Genomic DNA, 25814 nt, shown 5'->3' on the forward strand with positions numbered 1-25814 from the left:
TGTATGTATGTATATATGTGTGTGTATATATGTATATATACATGTATATATGTGTGTGTATATATGTATATATACATGTATATATGTGTGTGTGTATGTATGCATATATACATGTATATATGTGTGTGTATGTATGTATATATACATGTATATATGTGTGTGTATGTATGTATATATACATGTATATATGTGTGTGTATGTATGTATGTATATATACATGTATATATGTGTATGTATGTATGTATGTATGTATGTATGTGTATATATATGTGTATGTATGTATGTATGTGTATGTATATATATATATATATATATATATATATATATATATATATTAGTAGGAAAAATGTATATCCCATAGTTTTGTAAACGCTATAACTTTTGCGTAAACCAATCAATGTACGATGATTGGTATTTTTTTTTACCCTAAAAATATCTAGCAGAATACACATTTGCCTAAATTGATAAATTAATTTAGATTTTTAATTTTATTTATTTATTTATTTTTATTTTTTTTTTCAAATTGTTGGCTTTTTTGTTTATAGCGCAAAAAGAACTTCAATTTTATTTGTGGGAAAACCATTACATAAATGTTATTTGAGTACAGCGTCGCATGACTGCGCAATTGTCAGTTAAAATAATGCAGTGCCATATCGCAAAAAATGGTTTGGTCGTGAAGGGGGGTAAATCTTCTGAAGGTCGAGGATAAACCTGTATAATATGAGATAAATGTATAGGTCCATCAAAAAAAAAACGTAGGGAAATAGCCTACATTTATACCAAAGCGTAAAATTAGCGCAATTTACGTAGGTTAATTGCACCGGCGCTTTTTTTTCATTATTGATTAATTTTATTTTATTTTTTGATATACAAATGTTTTAATATTAGCAATATCCATTTTATTTATTCACTTTAAATTTAATTAGGAGTCCAGTACTCCAATACTGCAATAATAAGACCGAGCATTGATTTACCCTACGGAAATTGCGCTAATTTTATTTTTTACAAATTGTCTATATAGCATTGCTATAGTTGATTGACTGTACTTCTGATAGCAGTGGTGTATTTTGGTTTTGTGCTGCCCTAGGCAAGAATAAAATTGTGCGCCCCCCCCCCCCCCCATATACATTTTTCCCACTCATTCTTTAACGGATGTAACCCCCTTCAAAATTGAAGGACTACAAGTCCCAGTATGAACCCCTGAGACCTCACGAGAGGGGGGTAAGAGGGGGTGAGGGAGGGAGAGAGAGAGAGGGGGTGGGTGGGTGAGGGAGGGCGAGAGGGGGTGGGCGAGGGAAAGAGGGGGATGAGAGAGAGGAAGGAAATCGAAGAGAGAGGGGGTGAGAGAGAGAGAGGGGGGGTGAGTGAGAGAGAGAGAAAGAGGGGATGAGAGAGAGAGAGAGAGGGGGGGTGAGAGAGAGAGGAGGGGTGAGAGAGAGAGAGGGGGGATGAGAGAGAGGGGGGTGAGAGAGAGAGAGGGGGGGGTGAGAGAGAGAGGAGGGGTGAGAGAGAGAGAGAGAGAGAGATGGGGGGGGGATGAGAGAGGGGGGTGAGAGAGAGAGGGGGGGTGAGAGAGAGAGGGGGGGTGAGAGAAGGGGGATGAGAGAGAGGAGGAGTGAGAGAGAGAGAGGGGTTGAGAGAGAGAGAGGGGGATGAGAGAGGGGGGGTGAGAGAGAGATAGAGAGAGAGAGGGGGGATGAGAGAGGGGGGATGAGAAAGAGAGAGAAGGGGGTGAGAGAGAGGGGGGTGAGAGAGAGAGAGGAAGGATGAGAGAGAGAGAGAGGGGGGATGAGAGAGGGAGGGGAGGGGTAAGTGAGAGAGAGAGAGGAGGGGATGAGAGGGAATGAAAGAGAGAGAGGGGGGATGAGAGAGAGAGGGGGGATGAGAGAGGGGGTGATGAGAGAGAGCGAGAGACAGGGGGGATGAGAGAGAGAGGGGGGGTGAGAGAGGGGGATGAGTGAGAGATGAAAGAGAGGGGGGTGATAGAGAAAGAGAGAGGGGGAGAGAGAGAGGGAGGGAGAGGAGGGGTGAGAGAGAAACAGAGGGGGGTGAGAGAGAGGGGGGTGAGAGAGGCAGTTCTAGCAACCAGTGGCCAGAGGGGGGCTTTTTTGCTGCCCTCCTGCGGCCTGGGCCTTGTTGGCCAAGGCCAAAATACAGCACTGTCTGATCGGTTATTCTTTAAATAACCAAGAAAGCCCTCTCTCTTTTTTCCAAAAACTCCTAGGCGCCAGTTCCTTTTATTATTGACTTTTATACCAAAGAGACTATGGATCCATCTAAAGGAACGCCACAAGACATCCAAAACCGCTATAAAAAACATAAGGAGCTTAAATCCAATCCGGGGTAATTCCGGAGATCAATGTTCCCACTCCTGAGGTCCGAGGGCCGCATATCCTATAGCAAAGGGCTACGCGTGGCCCTCGGGCCGCAGGTTAGGCACCAAGGATGCATTGCATTATGGGTAATTAGATGTCACTTTTCTCCCTTTTCCCAGATATCCATTTTTCTCACGAGACGGGTTGATTAATGCGATCTGCGTTGACAGTGAAACAAAAGTCATTCGGAGGTTGCGACAACAGGTGAAGAAGGGGTGAGTGACTGCAGCATTCCCAGGGCTGCAAATGTATAGGAGTCAAAGGAGCTTGCAATCTATTTAAGACAAGCTCAGGAACATTGATTGGTGCACAAATATTGGCACCGTTGCATAATTCTCTTCTGTGGTGTAGAATGTGACCTTTTATAATACAGATACTCGGGGGCGGGGTTGGATACTCGGGGGCGGGATGGTCGGATCATTTGTACTTCTCTTTTATTCTTTATTAACCGCAAATTAAAATGGTCAAATCTGCCCCAAAGGACTCTTTATTTATCTATAGGTGGAGCGTGTGGGTGGAGTCAGCCCCGCCTTCTTAGGTCATGGAGGCTCCAACAGTGAAATCTCCCCACCGCATCTCTCAGACCCGAGAACTCAGCACAGGGATGGTGGGAACCCTTCATAATGGGCACAGCGGGTGTACAGACCTGGGAACTCAGCACAGGGATGGGAAACCAGAAGTGATGAGCATTTTTGATCAGTAATGGTGCAAAAATATTTATTTTTATTAAAAATGTATTTTTAATAAATTAAAAAAAAAAAAAGCACCCCCCCCACACCACACAGAGGTGTATTTTGGTTTTGTGCTGCCCTAGGCAAGAATAAAATTGTGCGCCCCCCCCCCCCCCCCCCATATACATTTTTTCCCACTCATTTTTTAATGGATGTAACCCCCTTAAAAATTGAAGGACTACAAGTCCCAGTATGAACCCCTGAGATCTCACAAGAGGGGGGGAAGAGAGAGGGGGGATGAGGGAGAGAAAGGGGGTGAGGGAGTGAGAGAGAGAGAGAGGGGGTGAGGGAGGGAGAGAGAGAGAGAGGGGGGGTGGGGGAGGGAGGGAGAGAGAGAGTGGGGTGAGAGAGAGGGGGGGATGAGAGAGAGGGGGGGATGAGAGAGAGGGGGGAATTCGAAGAAAGAGAGAGTGAGGAGGGGTGGGAATCTAAGAAAGAGAGAGAGGGGATGAGAGAGAGGGGGGGGGTGAGAGAGAGAGCTAGAGACGAGGGATGAGAGAGAGAGAGAGGGGGGATGAGAGAGGGATGAGAGCAAGAGAGAGAGAGGGGGGATGAGAGAGGGGGGTGATAGAGAAAGAGAGAGGAGGCGTGAGAGAGAGAGAGGGAGAGAGCGAGGAGGGGTGAGAGAGTGAGAGAGGGGGGTGAGTAAGAGAGAGACAGAGGGGGGTGAGAGAGAGGGGGTAAGAGAGGCGGTTCTAGCAACCAGTGGCCAATAGTGTCTCAGGTGGAGGGGGGGGTGGCTTTTTTTGCTGCCCCCCTGCAAAGTGCCGCCCTAGGCCTGGGCCTTGTTGGCCTAGGCCAAAATACAGCACTGTCCGCACACATAGCTAATCATGATCGCAGCACACGTGTGCGGTATCCCTGCAAGCAAGGGAGTGACAGCGATAATTGTAGCAGCAGACCTCCTCTGTAACTCTAAATTGGTAACCTGTAAAGGTTTATAATGGTCGCCTATGAAGATTTTTAAATCCTGTAGTTTGGCTCCATTCCGCGAGCGTACGCAATTTTAAAGCGGGACATGTTTGGTATCTATTTACTCAGCGTAACCCCATCCTTTTATATCATACCAAAAAAATTTGTATATATTGTGATTGTGTGCATTAAAATTCATTAAAGTGAATTTTTTTTTTTGCAAAAAAATTTGCGCTGCTCAAATGCAAAAAACAGCAAAACCCACCATTTTATTCTTTAGGGTCTCTGCTAAAAAAAAAATTAAATAAATCCATAATGTTTGGGGGTTCTAAGTAATGCTCTAGCAACAAAAAAAAAAATGCAGATTTTTACATTTAACCACTTCAGACCCGGAAGATTTTACCCCCTTCCTGACCAGGCCCTATTTTGTGAATCGGCACTGCGTTATTTTAACTGACAATTGCGCGGTCGTGCGACGCTGTACCCAAATAAAATTGATGTCCTTTTTTACCCACAAACAGAGCTTTCATTTGGTGGTATTTGATCACCTGTGCGATTTTTATTTTTTTATTTTTTTCGCTATAAACAAAAAAAGAGCAACAATTCTGAAAATAAAACAATATTTTTCGCATTCTGCTATGTAACATTCTCAAAAAAAAAATGTAAAAATCAAAATTTTTTAACATTTTAGGCCAAATTGTTTTCTACTACATATTTTTGGTAAAATCGCAAGTGTATTTTGATTGGTTTGCGCAAAAGTTATCGCGTCTACAAACTACAGGAAAGATTTATGTCATATTTTTTTTTTTTTTTACTAGTAATGGCGGCGATCTGCGATTTTTATTTATTTTTTTTAATTTTAATTTTTTTATTTGCGGGACTGTGACATTGCGGCGGACAGATCGGACCCCTAACTGACATTTTTGACACTTTTGGGGATACCAGTGATATTACAACAGTAATCAGTGCTATAAATATGCACGGTCACTGTACTAATGGCTCTGGCCGGGAAGGGGTTAACCCTGTTGGTGATCAAGGGGTCAAATGTGAGCCTAGGGGAGTGATTTTAACTGGGGGGCGGGGCTTATGGAATGACCATAGAGACCTGTGATCCTATATAGAAGGATCACAGGCGCTCTGTGATCATTCCAGAGAGAAGAACGGTCAGCTGTGATTACAACATCCGACCGTCCTTCTCTTTCAGTGGGGGGCGATCGCGGGTGTCAGGCGACAATCGAAGCATCGGCTTCCCCGCTGACGAGCGGGGACAGGAGTGCGCCCTGCGGCGGCGAGCGCTTGCCCCCTAGACTCCCCGGAAAGAGCGACGTGCGATTTGCCTGGGAGCGGCTGCCTGCCGCAGTATATCTGCGGCGGGCGGTCGGCAAGCAGTTACACAAAAAGCATTTGAAAATGCCCAGCCTTACACACTGATGCGATGCGGACAACGGACAGGAATTACAGCGTTTCCCTCATCGCACTGCATAGCAATTGCACTGTTTTCATGCGATCTACTGTGGGTGTCAAATTAAAAGGTAATGATAGCCCAAAAGCAGGTGCGTTTGCTAGAATCGGATCGTATGGATATGAACTATCATGTGGATGCGGTGCGATTCGAGCCATGCAAAATGAAGGGGCTCAAATCACACCGCACAGAAGCGCATGGGAATGTTGTGCGATGTGACGCCAGCCTAAAAGTGGATATACAGTGTGTCGGGGGGGGGGGTGTGTTTGTATTGGGGGTGCTTTTTGCACATATTGTACTATTAATAGATGGTTTTATTCTTCCTCAGATACTTCAGAGACGCCAATATAATTGTGGGGCAGAGAGGAAGAGGAAATAACTGGGCCTATGGTAAGAGAAGGGGGCGGCGCCCAACACACGGGACACATTTATTGTTTTGGGTTTTTGCTTTTTTTTTATTTTTTTATTTTTTTTTATTATATTTATTTATTACATTTAATGTTATTTTTAAGATATTAGTGTGAATGTTAAAGCCGAACTCCAGGATTCACTTCACTATAATCCCTTCCTGACCGCCCTATAGAAGATCTATTGTTACAGGACCGCCGTTCTGTGCAGAATCATGTGTGTGTGTGTATATATATATATATATATATATATATATATATTATATATGTATGTATGTATGTATGTATATGTGATATATATCATATGTATGTATGTATATGTGATATATATCATATGTATGTATGTATGCATATATATATATATATATATATAATCTGACAAAAGTTAGTACACCCCTCACATTTTTGTAAATATTTTATTCTATCTTTTCATGTGACAACACTGAAGAAATGACACTTTGCTACAATGTAAAGTAGTGAGTGTACAGCTTGTATAACAGTGTAAATTTGCTGTCCCCTCAAAATAACTCAACACACAGCCATTAATGTCTAAACCGCTGGCAACAAAAGTCAGTACACCCCTAAGTGACAATGTCCAAATTCGGCCCAATTAGCCATTTTCCCTCCCCGGTGTCATGTGACTCGTTAGTGTTACAAGGTCTCAGGTGTGAATGGGGAGCAGGTGTGTTAAATTTGGTGTTATCGCTCTCACTCTCTCATACTGGTCATTGGAAGTTCAACATGGCACCTCATGGCAAAGAACTCTCTGAGGATCTGAAAAAAAGAATTGTTGCTCTACATAAAGATGGCCTAGGCCCAGTATTCTCAACTCCAGTCCTCAGGGCACACTAACAGGCCAGGTTTGCAAGAAAACTGAAATACATCACAGGTGATATCATTTGCTGCTCAGTGATTGCAGTATTCTAGTCTGCATCTCCCAAGGTAATACTTAAAATCTGGCCTGTTAGTGTGCCCTGAGGCCCGGAGTTGAGAAACACTGGCCTAGGCTATAAGAAGATTGCCAAGACCCTGAAACTGAGCTGCAGCACGGTGGCCAAGACCATACAGCAGTTTAACAGGACAGGATCCACTCACGGAGCTGGTGGATTTTAGAGACCTTGCGCTCCTCCACCTTCTATTTGAGGATGCCCCACAGATGCTCAATAGGGTTTAGGTCTGGAGACATTCACACCTGAGACCTTGTAACACTAACGAGTCACATGACACCGGGGAGGGAAAATGGCTAATGGGGCCCAATCTGGACATTATCACTTAGGGGTGTACTCACTTTTGTTGCCAGCGGTTTAGACATTAATGGCTGTGTGTTGAGTTATTTTGAGGGGACAGCAAATTTACACTGTTAGAGTCCATTCACACTACCGCGACTTGTCAGGCGACTGGTCAGCCTGAAAAGTCGCGGTCCATGCAGTGCTACGGGAACCGTTCTAATAGGAGCGACACAAGTCGCTCCGACTTAGAAAAAGGTTCCTGTACTACTTCGGAGCGACTTGCATATTCATTCATTATATGAAGTCCGTGCAAGTCGCGCCAAAGTCGCGGCGCACGGGACTTCACAGGTCGCCCCCGAAGTTTTGCCGCGTTAGTGTGAACCGCCACTTATACAAGCTGTACACTCACTACTTTACATTGTAGCAAAGTGTCATTTCTTCAGTGTTGTCACATGAAAAGATAGAATAAAATATTTACAAAAATATGAGGGGTGTACTTACTTTTGTGAGATAGTGTGTGTGAATGTATGTATGTGTATATATAGTCGCAGCAGAAGCCAATAAGCGGAGGCCGGCCAATGGATGTCCGCCGGCAACTGCTAATTAGCGTGGGGAGACACAGGGCAATATGAAAGCTGGTTTGTGATTGGTTGCAGTGAAATACTTCACATTACACCAGGCCAATCCAGTTGTTTGATTCTCCATTCTTATTTCTCCCCTCTAGGGTACCGAGACACAGGAATGGGGACAGATCAGAGCCTGCTGGAGCGGACGATGGAGAGTTTCCGCAGAGAGGTGGAGAGGAGAGACTGCTACAGCGGCACGGTGATCCTGCACAGCTTGTGTGGCGGCACTGGATCTGGTACACCAATGATCTGTTATATTCTCTGACCATCTCCTGTACTATGTCTGCAGTCTCTGACCATCTCCTGTACTATGTCTGCAGTCTCTGACTGTCTTCTGTAGTATGTCTGCAGTCTCTGACCATCTCCTGTAGTATGTCTGCAGTCTCTGACTGTCTCCCCCGCACCATGTCTGCAGTCTCTGACCTTCTTCTGTACCATGTCTGCAGTCTCTTACCATCTCCTCTAGCATGTCTGCTGTCTCTGACTATCTTCCGTATCATGTCTGCTGTCTCTGACCCTCTCCTGTAGCATGTCTGCTGTCTCTGACCATCTCCTGTAGTATGTCTGCAGTCTCTAACCATCTCCCGTATCATGTCTGCAGTCTCTGACCCTCTCCTGTAGCATGTCTGCAGTCTCTAACCATCTCCCGTATCATGTCTGCAGTCTCTGACCATCTCCTGTAGTATGTCTGCAGTCTCTGACCTTCTCCTGTAGTATGTCTGCAGTCTCTGACTGTCTCCCCCGTACCATGTCTGCAGTCTCTGACCTTCTTCTGTACCATGTCTGCAGTCTCTTACCATCTCCTCTAGCATGTCTGCTGTCTCTGACTATCTTCCGTATCATGTCTGCTGTCTCTGACCCTCTCCTGTAGCATGTCTGCTGTCTCTGACCCTCACCTCTAGCATGTCTGCTGTCTCTGACCATCTCTTGTAGTATGTCTGCAGTCTCTGACCATTTCCTGTAGTATGTCTGCAGTCTCTGACCATCTCCTGTACTATGTCTGCAGTCTCTGACCATTTCCTGTACTATGTCTGCAGTTTCTGACCATCTCCGGTACTATGTCTGCAGTCTCTGACTGTCTCCTGCATCATGTCTGCAGTCTGACCGTCTCCTGTAGTATGTTTGCAGTCTCTGACCGTCTCCTGTACTATGTCTGCAGTCTCTGACCATCTCCTTACCATGTCTGCAGTCTCTGACCGTCTCCTGTAGTATGTCTGCAGTCTCTGACCATCTCCTGTAGTATGTCTGCAGTCTCTGACCATCTCCGGTAGTATGTATGACTCCATCCCCAGGGGGCACAACACAGGGAGCACCTCCCAACCCCTGACTAGACAAATGCAGCCCCATCCCTACAATAAAGGCATTAGCACTCATGCCCCGTACACACGTGCAGATTATCTGAAGACTTTTGTCTGCAGACTTACCAAAACCATATAATATGAGGTCAAACCTAAACACTTTCAATTTGTATGCAATCCGGTAGGCCCTTGCACTACATAGAAAAGGTAAATCTGAAGACAAAAGTCTTCAGATAATCTGCACGTGTGTACGGGGCATTAAGGAGAGTCCTACCCACAACCGAGGACAAGCCTGGAGAACCAATCAAGAAAGAAAGAATCCACCCCACCGGAAAACACCTCATTACATAGGGAATTACTCACCAGCGCCCCCTTCCTGTTCAAAGCGACAGCAGAATTCTGTTCCCAGAAACTGATAATTAGATACTACACCTGATCTTTGCCAAGAAGTGATTGTTCTGTTGTTGATTAGAAACCTTTGCAGAATATCAGTCACCTGGCACAGCGAGGGAATTAGGCCCCTTTCACACAGGCGGACCGTACAGATCCGCCTGTCCGTTTTTTTTGGCGGATCTGAACGGTCCCCCCATGCATTCCTATGGGGGCATCGGATGGCAGTGGAGACATGTCCGCTGACATCCGATCCGTCAAATCTGGCTGGATGGAAACCCTATTTTCCATCCGTCCAGCGGATCGGATGAGAACGGACCGACGGGCCGTTCCCATCCGATTTCCCCCATAGAGATGCATGGGGAACTGACAGCTGTGTCTCTGCACACAGCACGGAGACACAGCTGTCCTCCTGCTGCTCAGCGGGGGATCGGCGGCTCGATCCCCCGCTGAGAAAAACGGAATCCGTCCGACGGACGGATAGTGTGAAAGGGGCCTAAGGCATGAGACCCGGGTGACTATTCATTCTGCATAGCGCTCCTGCTGTTGCTGAGTTGTCACCAACCAGCTTCCTCTCCATTGGATTCTACCGGGTTTAGGATGACGTCATTCCTGTATCTTTATGGACTCGATTTCTTAACCTCTGTAACCACATTTCTGTATCACAGGCTGCCAGTCATTTGACTTCAAGCACTGTGCAGACTTCTGGGAGAGGCAAGGAGCCAATTACAAGGGCTGAGGATTCTGGGAAATCCTGGCTGTACTTCTGTTGCTCTGCATTTGATAGATAGGGCTCATTTACACTTCCTTCGCCTACCGCTTCAACATGCTTTGTTTGTGTGCTGATGGTTTAATGAAGCTTGGCAAATGCCCTGTGTGTGTGTTGAGGCCCAATAGCACCTCAGCTCAGTAGCACCCTCACTTAGCAGATCTCCAGCTCCTTATTACCCTCATTCAGCAGATCCCCTGCCCAGTAGTAACCCCAGCTGTGTTGATGCCCCACTCAGTAGTACCCCCAGCTTTGCTGATCCCCAGGTCTGTACTAACCCCCTACTCTGCTGATCCCACTGCTCAGTAGTAACCCCCAACTCTGCTCATTCCCCCTCTAAGTAGTAACCCCCAACTCTGCTCATTCCCCCTCTAAGTAGTAACTCCCAGCTCTGCTCATTCCCCCTCTCAGTAGTAGCTCCCAGCTCTGCTGAACCCCTACTCAGTAGTAACCCCCAGCTCTGCTCATTCCTCCTCTCAGTAGTAACCCCCAGCTCTGCTGAACCCCCACTCAGTTATAACCCCCAGCTATGTTCATTCCCCCTCTCAGTAGTAACCCCCAGCTCTGCTGAACCCCCACTCAGTAGTAACCCCCAGCTCTGCTCATTCCTCCTCTCAGTAGTAACCCCCAGCTCTGCTGAACCCCCACTCAGTGATAACCCTCAGCTCTGCTGAACCCCACTCAGTGATAACCCCCAGCTCTGCTGAACCCCCGCTCAGTAGTAACCCCCAGCTCTGCTCATTCCTCCTCTCAGTAGTAACCCCCAGCTCTGCTGAACCCCCACTCAGTTATAACCCCCAGCTCTGCTGAACCCCCACTCAGTTATAACCCCCAGCTCTGCTCATTCCCCCTCTCAGTAGTAACCCCCAGCTTTCTTTTGGTGGTATTTGATCACCTCTGTGGTTTTTAGATTTTGCGCTTTAAACAAAAACAGAGCGACAATTTTGAAAAAAACGCATTATTTTTTACTTTCTGCTTTAAATCATTCCCAATAAAAAAAAAAAAAATTAAAAAATCTATTTTTTTTTTTATCAGTGTAGGCCAATTTCTATTCTGCTACATATTTTTTGTAAAAAAAAAAAAAAACAAATCCCAAAAAGCGTATTTTAATTGGTTAAATACCAATAAATAAATAAATAAATAAATATATAAACCATTTATAGTGTTTACAAACTATAGGATAGGTTTTTGGACTTTTTATTTATTTTTTTTGCTTTTATTAGTAATGGCGGCGATCAGCGATTTTTTTTTTTTTTTTTTTTTTTTTTTTTTTTTTTTAAGCGGGACTTCGACATTGCGGCGGACAAATCTGACACCAAGTGACACTTTTTGGGGACCAGTGACATCAATACAGTAATGAGTGCTAAAAATTATGCAATGTTACTGTATAAATGACACTGGCAGGGAAGGGTTTAATACTGGGAGTGATCCAAGGGGTTAAATGTGAGCCCAATTGTGCTTACTAACTGTGGGGGGGGGCTATGTGACAGGCACACAGAGATCGTGTTTCAGCTTAACTGAGACACACGATTTCACTGTGCCTGTCTGACAGGAGTAGCGCCTGCTTTGTTTACATAGGCAGGCGGTTCTCCTGTCAGTTTCCCCAAAGACCGCGGGAGGCCAGCGGCGATCGAGCCCGCTCCTCCCGCGGTCTGGCTCCCGCTGTTTCTAATCACAGCGGGAGTATACAAAAAGGAGAAGGCTTCCCTGGGACTTTTTATCCCTTTTGAATCACAGCAGGAGAGTGGCTCCGGCGGCGCGCGTGCGCCGCCGAGACCGTGTGCGCGTAGCCACGTAGATCTACGTGATTATGCGCAGCCAAGCCGCCCATCTGCAGTAAATCTGTGTGGGGCGGTCAGCAAGTGGTTAAAATAGCATGTCCAATGCCACATTTTGAAGCAAGTGTAAACAAGCCTTGACAGAAAATTTTAGCTGTCTGCTTGATGTAACAAAAATGTATCAATAATATCAATGACGGCTTCTGTGTGTTTTATCATTTTTTTTTTTTTTTTAACTGGTGTTCTCCTTGTAAATAGACATTTTTTTTGTTGTGTCATGTGTTGGTGTTGGTTATATTTTGAATGCGTTAACCCCATCAGGTCTGGGCTCCCGTCTGTGTCAGGACATCAGAGACAGCTATCCGGCAGGTCACTTACTGAGCGTAACTGCTGCACCCCATGAGACCGGCGACACCCCATTGCAGCATTACAACTCCCTGCTCTGCCTGTCCTACCTGCAGAGGTGAGCTGTTACTGGATATAATGATGCTTTATCACAGAGTGAAGCTGCCTGATTGCCAAGAGGGACTTCCCACTGATAATGATAACTTGCCTTTTTTTCCTCCTTGAAAGCTGAATTCCACGCAAGCAATTAAAGCACAGATAAAACACATATGGAAGCCATTTTACCTGTGACTGGACTGTGAAAGGAGAAGCAACAGACTGATGAGCTTGTATCTGTGTCACTCTGCTCTCTTCTCCTATCAGCATGTCCCTTATTAGCACATGAGCATTGCAGTTCAATTGACTGGATCCTTGTGCTGCTTCTCCCTTTCATAGTCTGAGCTCTGATGTACAGAGGGTAGCAAGAGGGTGATACCTGGTCCCATTCAGGTACTGGTGCAAAGGGCATCACTGGCTGATATCTTCGGCAGTACTCAGCAAATAAAGGGTGTTGCAGTGACTTCCTATCAAGGGAAGGCTCAGTGTTTTGAGTCGGGGGGTCCTTGGTGCCATTCAGCTCAGAAGACTGAGGACATCTTTTGATATAAAAGAAGTACTGCATGGACAGCTTCAGATTGAAGGCAAATGTTGCAGCTGGAGTTTCTTTTTAGTTTTACCTTTACCTGGGGGGCCATTGTAAGAAATCAAAATTTAGCCCATGGTTTGGCTTCAACTCCTGCAGTGTTACACATTTATATTGGAAAATTTTTACACATCATATTTTGTCCTCATTTTGTGCCCAACTAAGTGAAGACATGTCATTGTTTTATTGGGCATTGTGATGGGATCTTATTCTACATCTAAATGAAGACATCCCATTGTTTTATCGGGTACTGCAATGGGTTCCTATTCTACATCTACGTGAAGACGTGTCATTGTTTTATTGGGTGCTGCCTAGGGGGTCCTATTTTACATCTACACGATGATGTGTTATTGTTTTATTAGGTACTGCAATGGGGACCTATTCTACATCTACATGAAGATGTGCATTGTTTTATTGGGTACTGCAATGGGGTCCTATTCTACATCTACGTGAAGACGTGTCATTGTGTTATTGGGTGCTGCCTAGGGGGTCCTATTCTACATTTACATGAAGATGTGTTATTGTTTTATTAGGTACTGCAATGGGGTCCTATTCTACATCTACATGAAGAGGTGTCATTGTTTTATTGGGTACTGCAATGGAGTCCTATTCTACATCAAAGTGAAGACATGTCATTGTTTTATTGGGTACTGTGATGGGGTACCATTCTACATCAAAGTGAAAACATGTTCTTGTTTAATAGGTACTACAATGGGTTCCCATTCTACATCTAAGTAAAGACGTACTTGTTTTGTGCTGCGATGGGGTCCTATTCTACATCTAAGTGAAAACGTGCTTGTTTTATAGGTACAGCGATAGGGTCCTATTCTACATTTAAGTGAAGACTTGGGCTTGTTTTGTAGGTACTGCAATGGGGTCATATTCTACAGCTAAGTCAAGAAATGTACTTGTTTTTTTAGGTACTGCATTGGGGTCCTATTCTTCATCTAAGTGAAAACGTATGCTGGTTTTTTAGGTACTGTGATGGGGTCCTATTCTACATCTAAGTGAAGACGTGTGCTTGTTTTGTAGGTACTGCGATGGGGTCTTACTCTTCTCCAATGACGATGTGATGAAGATGGTGGCCTCCACAGCTGAGAAAAAAACTTTCTCTTCCTCCGGTCTTCAGCCAGTAATCTCCCTCACTGCGATGAATACTCACATCGCTTCTTGTTTGGCTGGCCTTCTCTACCCAGTGTATTCCCTGAAGACAAGAAGGTACCTTTATCAGTGCTCTTTCTGCTCACTTCTGTATACAAATGTGGGATGGAGTCATCTGATTGTTGCTGTTGAACATTATACTTCTTACCAAAAGCTATCAAAGTAGTATTTAACCCTCCAGTGTTTTTTAGCTTAAAACATTGAGTACAATAAAATAAACATTCCTCAGTAAACTATTTCCTAAAATTCTTACCCCACCACTTGCAGTTGCTGCGTGTTTCTATTGATGCACACAGTGTAGGGAGACACAACGCTAGTCCATAGGAGCCACTCAAATGTGCTTTTCATTTTTGTTTTGGAAGCCAGTTAGAGTCATCTAAGCCACTGACCTGCTTATGTGTTTAAATGGCAGCACATAAAATGTACCTATTCTCCTGATGAGTATTGTTGGTTGTCTTATAGCATGGTCAGTATGGGGCTGGAGCCATGGGAGCTGATCCGATCCCTGTGTCTGATGCCCAGCATGAAGTTTCTGCATACGGCTCAGGTCTGCAGAAGGTAAGGCTGCTTCCTCCTCTCATGCGGGAAGGTCATCCTGTGGATTCCTTCACTTGCTGTGCCTGGCAGGGTCAAAAGTACACCAGGACAGGTCCTCTTAGTACATCTCAGTATGCATCTTTGCTATAGAATAATCTTTTTTTGTTGTTTGTTTTTTTTGTGGGGGGGGGGGGGGGTTGGGTTAATCTAATGCAGGGGTGGGAAACTGCGGCCCTGCAGCTGTTTCAGAACTACAAGTCCCATCGGGCCTCTGAAATTCATGCTCATAACTGTCTGTCTTGCAAACCCTCATTGGACATGTAGTTCCACAACCGCTGCAGGGTCTAATGCATGGTTGGGTGGTGGAAGTGACTTGCAATATTTTCTGCCTTTAGCTGCCATCTGTGCTTCTGTCAGTCCCTGCAGGCAGGGAGAAGCATTTCCTCAGTCTCTCCTCCCCCAGAAATCAGGCTGCAACATTGTAACATTGTAGTGATAGCGGCATTTCCTCAGTCTCTCCTCCCCCAGCAATCAGACTGCAACATTGTAACATTGTAGTGACACAAGGAAGCATTTCCTCAGTCTCTCCTCCCCCAGCAATCAGACTGCAATATTGTAACTTTGTAGTGATGCAAGGAAGCATTTCCTCAGTCTCTCCTCCCCCAGCAATCAAGCATTTCCTCAGTCTCTCCTCCCCCAGCAATCAAGCATTTCCTCAGTCTCTCCTCCCCCAGCAATCAGACTGCAACATTGTAACATTGTAGTGATAGAGGCATTTCCTCAGTCTCTCCCCCCCTTCCCCCCCCCCTCAATCAGACTGTACACTGTAGCTTTGTAGTGATACAAGGAAGCATTTCCTCAGTCTCTCCTCCACCAGCAATCAGGCTGTAACATTGTAGTGATCGAGACATTTCCTCAGTCTCTCCTCCCCCCCCCCCCAATCAGTCTGTATACTGTGGCTTTGTAGTGATACAAGGAAGCATTTCCTCAGTCTCTTCCCCGTGATCAAACTGTAACATTGTAGTGATACAATGAAGCATTTCCTCAGTCTCTCCTCCCCTAGCAATCAGACTACAACATGGTAACTTTGTAGCGATAAAAGGAAGCATTTCCTCAGTCTCTCCTCCCTCAGCAATCAGACTGTAAATTATAACTTTGTAGTGATACAAGGAAGCATTTCCTCAGTCTCTTCCCCGGTGATCAGACTGTAACATTGTAACGGTACAAGGAAGCATTTCCTCAGTCTCTTCCCCGGTGATCAGATTGTAACATTGTAATGGTACAAGGAAGCATTTCCTCGGTCTCTCCTCCCTCAGCAATCAGACTGCATCATTTGTAAGAAGGTGACAGCAGGGGGCTGATTTGTGTCAGATATTTGTGGACACAGCCAAGAGCTGCAGAGGAACCCAGATTTACATGATTGTGTCATCTCTGAGACAGAATCACAGTTTAGGAAGTCGATGCTGGTGACCCTGGATGTGATGCCTAAACAAAAATGGCTCTGTCCTTCTGGAGAGAAAAGCAGATGAAGGCATTGTCGGGGGGAGTCCTGTCATCTCTGTGAGAGGGAATAAATACAGGGAAGCGTTACATTGACTTATTACTGAGTGTCGATGCACTTTAGGGGTGTACTTTGTTATGTTTGTTGTCTATGATTCTGGATCCAATATTTTATCTCTCGGCAGGGGAACAGCATTCTGGGATAAAGTGACGTCTTCTGTGGTGCAGACAGTCCCTCGAGCAAATCCTCAGGGTCAGCTTGTATCCTTTGTCCAATGTAAAGTAGAGCTGGAGGATTAATCGTTAACAAATCACAATCTCAATTCACCCCCCCTCACTAGCCTGTGAGGCGCCCGCGTGGTCACGGATCCCCCCGCGCGTGTGACCGGCGGACCCGATGTCTGCCGGTCACTCAGCGATCGTCGGGGGAGAGGGAGAAAGTCAGGCGGCTGATGTAAACAAGCCGCCTGTCATTCTCCCCTGTGTAGAAACTGTGATCACACGGTTCTACTATGTAGGACCGTTGATCACTGTTTCTACAGCTCAAGCTACAGCCAATCACAGTTAGAATCACGCCCCTAGGGGGACACACAGCCCCTCCCTCTCAAATAAAGTTAACCCCTTCACTGCCAGTGTATTTTTACAGTTACAGTGCATATGTATAGCACTGATTACTGCAGTAATGTCACTGGTAACCCCAAAAGTGTCAAAAATGTCAGTCAAGGGTCAGATCCGTCCGCCGTAATGTCGCAGTACTGCAAAAAAAAATCGCAGATCGCCGCCATTACGCGTTAAAAAAAAAAACACCAAAAATAACAAAAATCTTTCCCTTTGTTAGTAAACGCGATAACTTTTGCGCAAACCAATCAAAATACGCTTTTTGCGATTTTTTTTTTTTTTTACCAAACATAGGTAGCATAAAACAAATTGGCCGAAAATGTTAAAAAATTTTGATTTTTACATTTTTTGGGGGGGAATTTCATATAAAAAAAATGTGAAAAATATTGTTATTTTTGCAAAATTGACGCTCTTTTTTTTGTTTATAGCGCAGGATCAAAAAATCGCACAGATGATCAAATACCACCAAAAGAAAGCTCTGTTTGTGGGAAAAAAAGGACGTCAAATTTGTTTAGGTACAGCGTCGCACGACCGCGCAATTGTCCGTTAAAGTCACGCAGTGCCGAATCGCAAAATACCCCCTGGTCTTTTAGCAGCCAAATCCTCTGGGGCTTAAGTGGTTAAAATGGCATGTCCTCGATTCTTAGTGCCGGTTCACGCTATAGCGATGTCAGACATTGCATGTGATTCGCACTGCTCTGCAAATCACATGCAATGTCTGTGTGATGCGAATTCAGCCATCAGGGCCGCTGATAAGGCAGTACAGGCAGCCCTCCTGTACTGGGCCTGGACCCCATCAGGTCAAAAGGGGGGGGGGGGCCCGGGCACCTGTTGAGCAGGAGGTCCGGCTGTACTGTCTTATTGCAGAAACAGATCCTCTTCTGCCTCCCCTTGCAGCGCTGCCGGCTTCTCCTCTTCTTACTCCCTCCAGCTTCACTGCAGGGGGATTGGTTCTAGCACATGCACCCCCTCCATCTGCTACTCCCCCCCCCCCCCTGCAGCGCTGACTGCTTCCCGCCTCTGCTCTCTGCTGTGGGCACACAGGGGGGATATTTCAGGACAGAGAGCGGGGGAAGTGGCAGGTAAATGTCATTTACTGGTCCGTTCCATTCCTGAGTGATTGGTACCAGTCACTCCTGTGTCCATTTGTCACTGATGCATAGTAAATTGTGTTTACTATGCTTCAGTTGGTGAATGAGCACTTCTTATTCATTCATCTGTGCAGCTGAGGCTACAGAGAAAGGGACTGATAAATGGGTCCTGTCACTTTCGGTCGGGGAAGGGGGACCGCTGTATGGGGCCCCATGATTTCTAACAGCAGCCCTGTCAGTCATACAGATTCTATGGCTGAATTCGCATCGCATTCGGACCAAAGTCGCGCAGGACCCTTTTTGTGGTCCGCACACCAAAATCAGATTACATGGGTGTTCACACCTATGGGATCCGATTCCTGTCCGAACTGACAGTATTGACACTTCCAGCGATTTGCATATGGCAGTGTGAACTGCCTGCGAGTTGGTTGTGGTGCGAGAATCTGCAGTGGATTCGCAGGGTTCCCGCATCGCACCAATGTGAACCGGTGTCGCGTCGAATAATGCCTCCCGTCGAAAAATGCATCCAACTTACTGTGCATGCTCAGTAAGTGACGTCACTCCAGCTGACTGCTCCGATCAGCTGTGCTGGCGGTGACGACACTGGCATGCGCAGTTTGTTGGATGCGTTATCTGACGGTAGACAGAGAGCGGAGGAGGGGAGAGAATGTAATGTCAGACTCTGCCTCGCTCTCTGCACTATCTATGGGGACGAATCGGATTGCAGTGTATTCTTATGTGAGAAATGGCGGAATATTGTCTGATTACAGAACACACACACAGCTCTTATCGGGGCACATTAAAGGGGAACTCTGACCGCAATAATAAAGGGGAACTCTGACCACAATATTAAAGGAGCACTCTGACCGCAATATTAAAGGGGCACTCTGACCGCAATATTAAAGGGGCACTCTGTTGGGAATAATAAAGGGGCACTCTGAAGGGAATAATAAAGGGGCACTTTGACTGGAATAATAAAGGGGGCCTCTGACCAAAATATTAAAGGGGCACTCTGACCACAATATTAAAGGAGCACTCTGACGGGAATAATAAAGGGGCACTCTGACAGGGACACTGATGTAAAGGGGCACTCTGACGGGAACACTGATGTAAAGGAGGACTCTGACGGGGACACACTGGATGTAAAGGATCACTCTGATGGGGACACACTGGATGTAAAGGGGCACTCTGACAGGGACACACTGGATATAAAGGAGCACTCTGATGGGGACATGGATGTAAAGGAGGGACTATGACAGGGACACACTGGATGTAAAGGAGGACTCTGATGGGGACACGGACACAGGCTGAATGACAGCGGGGGACACGGGCTACATAACGGCGGGGACACAGGTTGGATGACGGCAGGGACAGGGGCTGAATGACGGTGGGGATACAGGCCGAATGACGGCGGGGACACAGGCTGCATGATGGGGGACTAACTGATGTTGCACAGATGAAGCTCAAATGAGCACTGAGGAGGCACGCATTGGCATGAATGAGGCAGAGATGGGCATGAATGAGGCAAAGGTGGGCATGAATGGGGCACAGGTGAGCATGAATGGGGGACAGATGGGCATGGAAAAGGTAGGGGTGGTGCCGATCGGTGTGAACAGCGTGCGAGGAGATAGCTGAACCGGACATGCAGCGGTCTGTTGACAAATGATCGCTCCGTCATTGGATAGAGCGATCATGTGGTAAAGGGCCGCTGTCATTGGCCCTTTAACACAATCCGCGGGAAGTGCGATTCTGGGAGGACGTCTCTATACGCCCTCCCAGAATAAGCTTACCGCGCTGTAGCCATCATTGGGCTATGCCCTAGTCGGCAAGTAGTTAATCCCCATAGTCTTAGCTATCCGATAGTACCCGTGAAGTGGAGCTTTGCATTACCTATTGTCCGCAGTATTTGACCAAGCTCGATCACCATACCAGTCCCTGTGAAAATTAGGCATTGCCCCCAAAAAATTTGTGTGGCTACTGGAGGTCCTCTAGTATAAGTTTGCCAAGTATGGTGCCCTGAACCCCCGTGGTTTGGCCCTACATTTATAGTAGCTTGGCCTGCTTTGTTAATCTATAGCAGGGTCTTAGTCTGGAGATTTGAGGAGCTACAGCTTGGACCCCAAATGAGTCCGGGGGGGGGGGGGGCATATTTAGCACAGAGGTAGGGGGGGTCCTTCCTTTACCACCCCAAACATCTTGGGGTTTGTTAGCCCAAAATTTCCTGGTCAAGTTTTTCTAGGGCCCCTTTAGAGTATGTGGCCCCTGGGTCGTACGGCACAGCCGGGAGTGCTGGATACCACAGGAATCCCTTGACCATTCTGCAGTGGTCAGCTAAAGTCTACCCCAATGCAGGTCCCTGTGAAAATTAAGCATTTGCCCCAAACAAATGTATGTGGCCTCTGGGGATCATATAGTATCCCTATGCCAAACTTGGTGCCCCTGGGCACTGTGGTTCAGCTACCACAGGGCCCTACATTTAGGCTAGCCTGGCCCGCTATGTTAATCTATGGTGCAGCCGCGATCAGGAATTTAAGGGGCCACAGATCGGGCCCCGAATGAGTCCAGGGGCCCAAATTTGGCACAGAGGTAGGGAAGGTCTTCCTTTACCACCTCTACAATTTTGAGGTTGCTAGCCTGAAGTTTTATGGTCCGCTTTTTAGGGGGCCCATTGGGAGTGTGTGGCCCTCGGGCGCTACTGCGGAGTGGGGATTGGCGAGTACTGCAGGGATCTCTGGAATTTACAGTATTTGCAGTACAGAGAGGGGATTACTGCACCAGATCCAGTACAGAGAGGGGATTACACCACCAGATCCAGTACAGAGAGGGGATTACACCACCAGATCCAGTACAGAGAGGGGATTACACCACCAGATCCAGTACAGAGAAGGGATTACACCACCAGATCCAGTACAGAGAGGGGATTACTACACCAGATCCAGTACAGAGAAGGGATTACTACACCAGATCCAGTACAGAGAGGGGATTACTACACCAGATCCAGTACAGAGAAGGGATTACTACACCAGATCCAGTACAGAGAGGGGATTACTACACCAGATCCAGTACAGAGAAGGGATTACTACACCAGATCCAGTACAGAGAGGGGATTACACCATCAGATCCAGTACAGAGAAGGGATTACACCACCAGATCCAGTACAGAGAAGGGATTACACCATCAGATCCAGTACAGAGAGGGGATTACACCACCAGATCCAGTACAGAGAAGGGATTACTACACCAGATCCAGTACAGAGAGGGGATTACTACACCAGATCCAGTACAGAGAGGGGATTACTACACCAGATCCAGTACAGAGAGGGGATTACACCATCAGATCCAGTACAGAGAAGGGATTACACCACCAGATCCAGTACAGAGAAGGGATTACACCATCAGATCCAGTACAGAGAAGGGATTACTACACCAGATCCAGTACAGAGAGGGGATTACTACACCAGATCCAGTACAGAGAGGGGATTACTACACCAGATCCAGTACAGAGAGGGGATTACACCATCAGATCCAGTACAGAGAAGGGATTACACCACCAGATCCAGTACAGAGAAGGGATTACACCATCAGATCCAGTACAGAGAGGGGATTACACCACCAGATCCAGTACAGAGAAGGGATTACTACACCAGATCCAGTACAGAGAGGGGATTACTACACCAGATCCAGTACAGAGAGGGGATTACTACACCAGATCCAGTACAGAGAGGGGATTACTACACCAGATCAAGTACAACAACAAGTAACAAAAAGAAAAACACAAGACTTTAGTATCACTCAAATTCTGGGACCAGGGGAGGCAAAAATGAGGGGGAGGCAGAGAGATGAGGGGGAGGCAGAGAGATGAGGGGGAGGCAGAGAGATGAGCGGGAGGCAGAGAGATGAGCGGGAGGCAGAGAGATGAGCGGGAGGCAGAGATGAGGAGGGCAGAGATGAGGGGGAGGCAGAGATGAGGAGGGCAGAGATGAGGGGGAGGCAGAGATGAGGAGGGCAGAGATGAGGGGAATGCTGCATCTACATAGAGAGGCACAGTATCTGCAGGAGGAGTTCTGTCCTCCTCTCTGCTGCCAACTGCTGAGACGGGGCGGAGCTCTGTCCTCCTCTCCAGACAAGGTGGGGGGCAGAGAAGAGCCTCCCTGCAGCTGCACAGAGCTCTGTCCTCCTCTCCAGACAAGGTGGGGGCGGAGATGTGGGGGGGGGGGGTTCTGCAGCTGCAGGAGAGGCGCATGGGCCATATGAAATGATCTAGTGGGCCGGGGGTCTTGTAGCTGACATGCTCTAGGGACTCCGCTAAAACCATAGATTTAGGTTTGGGGGGGGGGGGGGTTCTAGTAATTGTCTAGTTTAAAAAAAAAAGTGCGGGTCCTTTTTCGGATGACGGAGTTCTGGATCTGCCGCTCTCCGGGTTCTGATGGATATTTGGGATTCTTCCTTCACCGCACTTCTCTCAGCATCACAGCGTGTCTGTTCTGGCCGTGGCTCGGAACTCCCAGGATTACTCCTTCCTTCTCTCCCAGGACTCCGTACTCACCAAGCTGAAGCAGTCCTATCGCTGCGTCTCCTGGAACCCCTCCCCCATCCACTGCTGGACAGGTCAGTCATCTCCTTCTGCACCCCCATCCTTCCTCTGACATGTTTCACCCCCTAGGGGAGCCTAATAGTAGAGATTTCTATCAGAGGGAGGAAACATGGCAAAGGACGGAATGGGTGACGTGTGTCTCAGTAAAGGTTTGTATGGATTGTCTGCTCTGTGATTGTCCCAAAGGGGAGGTGACCGAGATTAAGGTTTTCCTGGAATCTCAGAGTGACGATAGGGGGGGTCCATGAGCAGAGATTTAGACACATTCCTATTGGCCAGTGAGACAGATAATCATAGTGATGGCCCAATAGCACAAGATCCAGTACAGAGGGGGATTATACCACCAGATCCAGTACAGAGTGGGGATTATACCACCAGATCCAGTACAGAGTGGGGATTACACCACCAGATCCAGTACAGAGAGGGGATTACACCACCAGATCCAGTACAGAGAGGGGATTACACCACCAGATCCAGTACAGAGAGGGGATTACACCACCAGATCCAGTACAGAGAGGGGGTTACACCACCAGATCCAGTACAGAGAGGGGGTTACACCACCAGATCCAGTACAGAGAGGGGATTACACCGCCAGATCCAGTACAGAGAGGGGGTTACACCACCAGATCCAGTACAGAGAGGGGATTACACCACCAGTTCCAGTACAGAGAGGGGGTTACACCACCAGATCCAGTACAGAGAGGGGATTACACCACCAGATCCAGTACAGAGAGGGGATTACACCACCAGATCCAGTACAGAGGTGGATTACACCACCATAAACAAACATAAATCCGCTTAGCTCTCAGGTTAGAACTGCCGTCCAGGTGTCCTCAGTGAGGGTATTTGCCGCATAGGACTCCTCTTAGGACCCTGCGGCAGTCGAGCATTCCTCCCCTATATAATGCCCTTCTCCAAGATGGCGGGTTCATAGGCCTGAGGAAGGAGCGCATGCTCCGACAACGCGTCGCCTACGTCATCACGCCCACGCTCTACGCCCAACCCGGAAGTCCGCCGCCGGAGGAGTTGCAGGTGTCCTCGGGGTCCGGATACTGCTCACTCCCGCAGTCGGCCGGATCTGTTTGGAGCACATCAGCCCCTCCTTGCCCAGGCACTGGATTAATGGATCTTTTTACATACGTTCACCATGCTTTTTAATCGTTTATCTTGTGAGTACCCAGCATTATTAGATGTCAAATAAAGTATTGGTTTTACTGCACTTAGAGTGGCGCTGTTCTTATCTTCCCGATTACACCACCATACTAAACACATGACCATTTTGATAATCCAGAAGCAGAAATGTAATAATATTGTCTGATTTGTTCTGCAGACCCCCAGAATATTCTGGATCCCTCATGTCACAGCCACTCCCTGACCGTCTGCGCCAACCACTCCAGTGCGGCCGACCTGGTGAGCAGCATTGTGGGTAAAGCTCGCACCATGTATGACTCCGGGGCCTATCTGCATTGGTATCGGAGATACGGCTGTGAGGAAGAAGACTTCCAGAGGGCCTTCAACTCCCTGGACTGCGTTGTGGATGAATATAACAGTCTGGGGCAGCAGTGATCCAATAGCTTTCACAAGATCCATGACCGTCACAAGATCCATGACCGTCACAAGATCCATTATTGTAACAAGATCCATTATGTCACAAGATCCAATACCATTCACAAGATCCATTACAGTCACAAGATCCAATACCGTTCACAAGATCCATCACCTTCACAAGATCCATGAACGTCACAAGATCCATGAAAGTCACAAGATCCATGACCGTCACAAGATCCAATACCATTCACAAGATCCATTACCGTCACAAGAGCCATTATTGTTACAAGATCTACGAGATCCATTACTGTTGCAAGATCCATGACTGTCACAAGATCCATGAGAACCATTACTGTCACAAGATCCATGACCTCCATTATGGTCACAACTAGATCCATGATCGTTCACAAGATCCATTACCGTCACAAGCCATTATTGTCACAAGATCCATTATTGTAACAAGATCCATGACACGCACAAGATCCATGACTGTCAAAGGATCCAATACCATTCACAAGATTAATTACGTCACAAGAGCCATTATTGTCATAAGATCCATGACCGTCAGAAGATCCAATACCGTTCAGAAGATCCTTTACCGTTCAGAAGATCCTTTACCGTCACAAGATCCATGACCGTCACAAGATCTATGAGATCAATTACTGTCGCAAGATCCATGACTGTCACAAGATCTGTGAGAACCATTACTTTTACAAGATCCATTACCATCACAAGATCCATCACCTCCATTATGGTCACAAGATCCAATACCGTTCACAAGATCCATGACCATCACAAGATCCAGTACCGTTCACAAGCCTTTATTGTCACAAGATCCATTATTGTAACAAGATCCATGACACTCACAAGATCCATGACTGTCACAAGATCCAATACCGTCACAAGATCCGTGAGAACCATTACTGTCACAAGATCCATGACCTCCATTATGATCACAAGGTCCATGACCGTCAGTTTTCTATCCGCAGAGATCCCATCATTGGCCAACATTCTAGATTTTCTGTAACCTCCGGGTTTCAAGCAAGTGAGGAGGAGAAAGTCTGAGGATTTCCAGTTTATAAATTGTTCTTTTGAATCCGGTATTACAAATGTTACATATTAAAAGTGCAGAAGAATCCATAGAGTTACATTGTTCCGGCTTGGGCCAATGTAACGATGCATACATAGTTGCTCTGCAGCATTGTGAACACCAGATGTCGCTCTCTCAGCAAGTGCACCTTCCAGGGAACTTTTTGCATTTTCTCCATGATTGCAAAGCATTTTCTGATTGGTCGGAGAGTTCGGTCAGTGACATCACAATCTCCACTTTGTTCAATCAGAGAACGCTTTGCATTTATTGAGGAGATGCAAAGTGTTACCTGAACGGTGGCCGTGCTGAGCGAGTGAACCCCTGTGTTCACAATGTAGCAAGGTGGACGCTCTGCATGGAACCCCAAAGCTATTTTCAGTTGAGTCCAGGATAAAGATATTTTTTTAAAAAGTGACAATTATTTTCAGTTGAGTCCAGGATAAAGATATTTTTTTAAAAAGTGACAATTATTTTCAGTTGAGTCCAGGATAAAGATATTTTTTTAAAAAGTGACAATTATTTTCAGTTGAGTCCAGGATAAAGATACTTCTTTTTAAAAAGTGACAATTATTTTCAGTTGAGTCCAGGATAAAGATATTTTCTTTTAGAAAGTGACATTTATTTCCAGTTGAGTCCAGGATAAAGATATTTTATTTTAAAAAGTGACATTTA

At 46.5% G+C, this 25814-nt stretch overlaps 1 protein-coding gene and 1 pseudogene across 3 annotated transcripts in view; one reads left to right on the plus strand and one right to left on the minus strand.

Annotated features, from left to right (window-relative positions):
• LOC309555659 overlaps nt 1-147 on the minus strand; it is a 1850-nt pseudogene extending 1703 nt beyond the window's left edge. Inside the window, exon 1 of the transcript in view lies at nt 1-147. This exon is cut by the window's left edge and continues 382 nt beyond it. The product of the transcript in view is annotated as an uncharacterized misc_RNA (transcript).
• The window catches only part of LOC309555792 (tubulin delta chain-like), a 28426-nt gene extending 4325 nt beyond the window's left edge, over nt 1-24101 (plus strand). Inside the window, exons 2-10 of one of the 2 annotated variants that reach the window (XM_082257954.1) lie at nt 2495-2590; nt 5809-5870; nt 7841-7978; nt 12299-12440; nt 14037-14222; nt 14628-14723; nt 16388-16463; nt 22377-22518; nt 23835-24101. In XM_082257954.1, the coding sequence (XP_082114080.1) occupies nt 2495-2590; nt 5809-5870; nt 7841-7978; nt 12299-12440; nt 14037-14222; nt 14628-14723; nt 16388-16463; nt 22377-22518; nt 23835-24070 (1174 nt within the window). In that variant the 3' untranslated portion in view covers nt 24071-24101. The remainder of the gene's footprint in view (nt 1-2494; nt 2591-5808; nt 5871-7840; nt 7979-12298; nt 12441-14036; nt 14223-14627; nt 14724-16387; nt 16464-22376; nt 22519-23834) is intronic. The other variant, XM_082257955.1, reaches the window with a different exon arrangement.
• The last annotated feature ends 1713 nt before the right edge of the window (nt 24102-25814 follow it).

This window comes from Pelophylax lessonae (genome assembly GCF_965119305.1).
Source record: "Pelophylax lessonae genome assembly, chromosome: 5".
Lineage (NCBI taxonomy): Eukaryota > Metazoa > Chordata > Amphibia > Anura > Ranidae > Pelophylax > Pelophylax lessonae.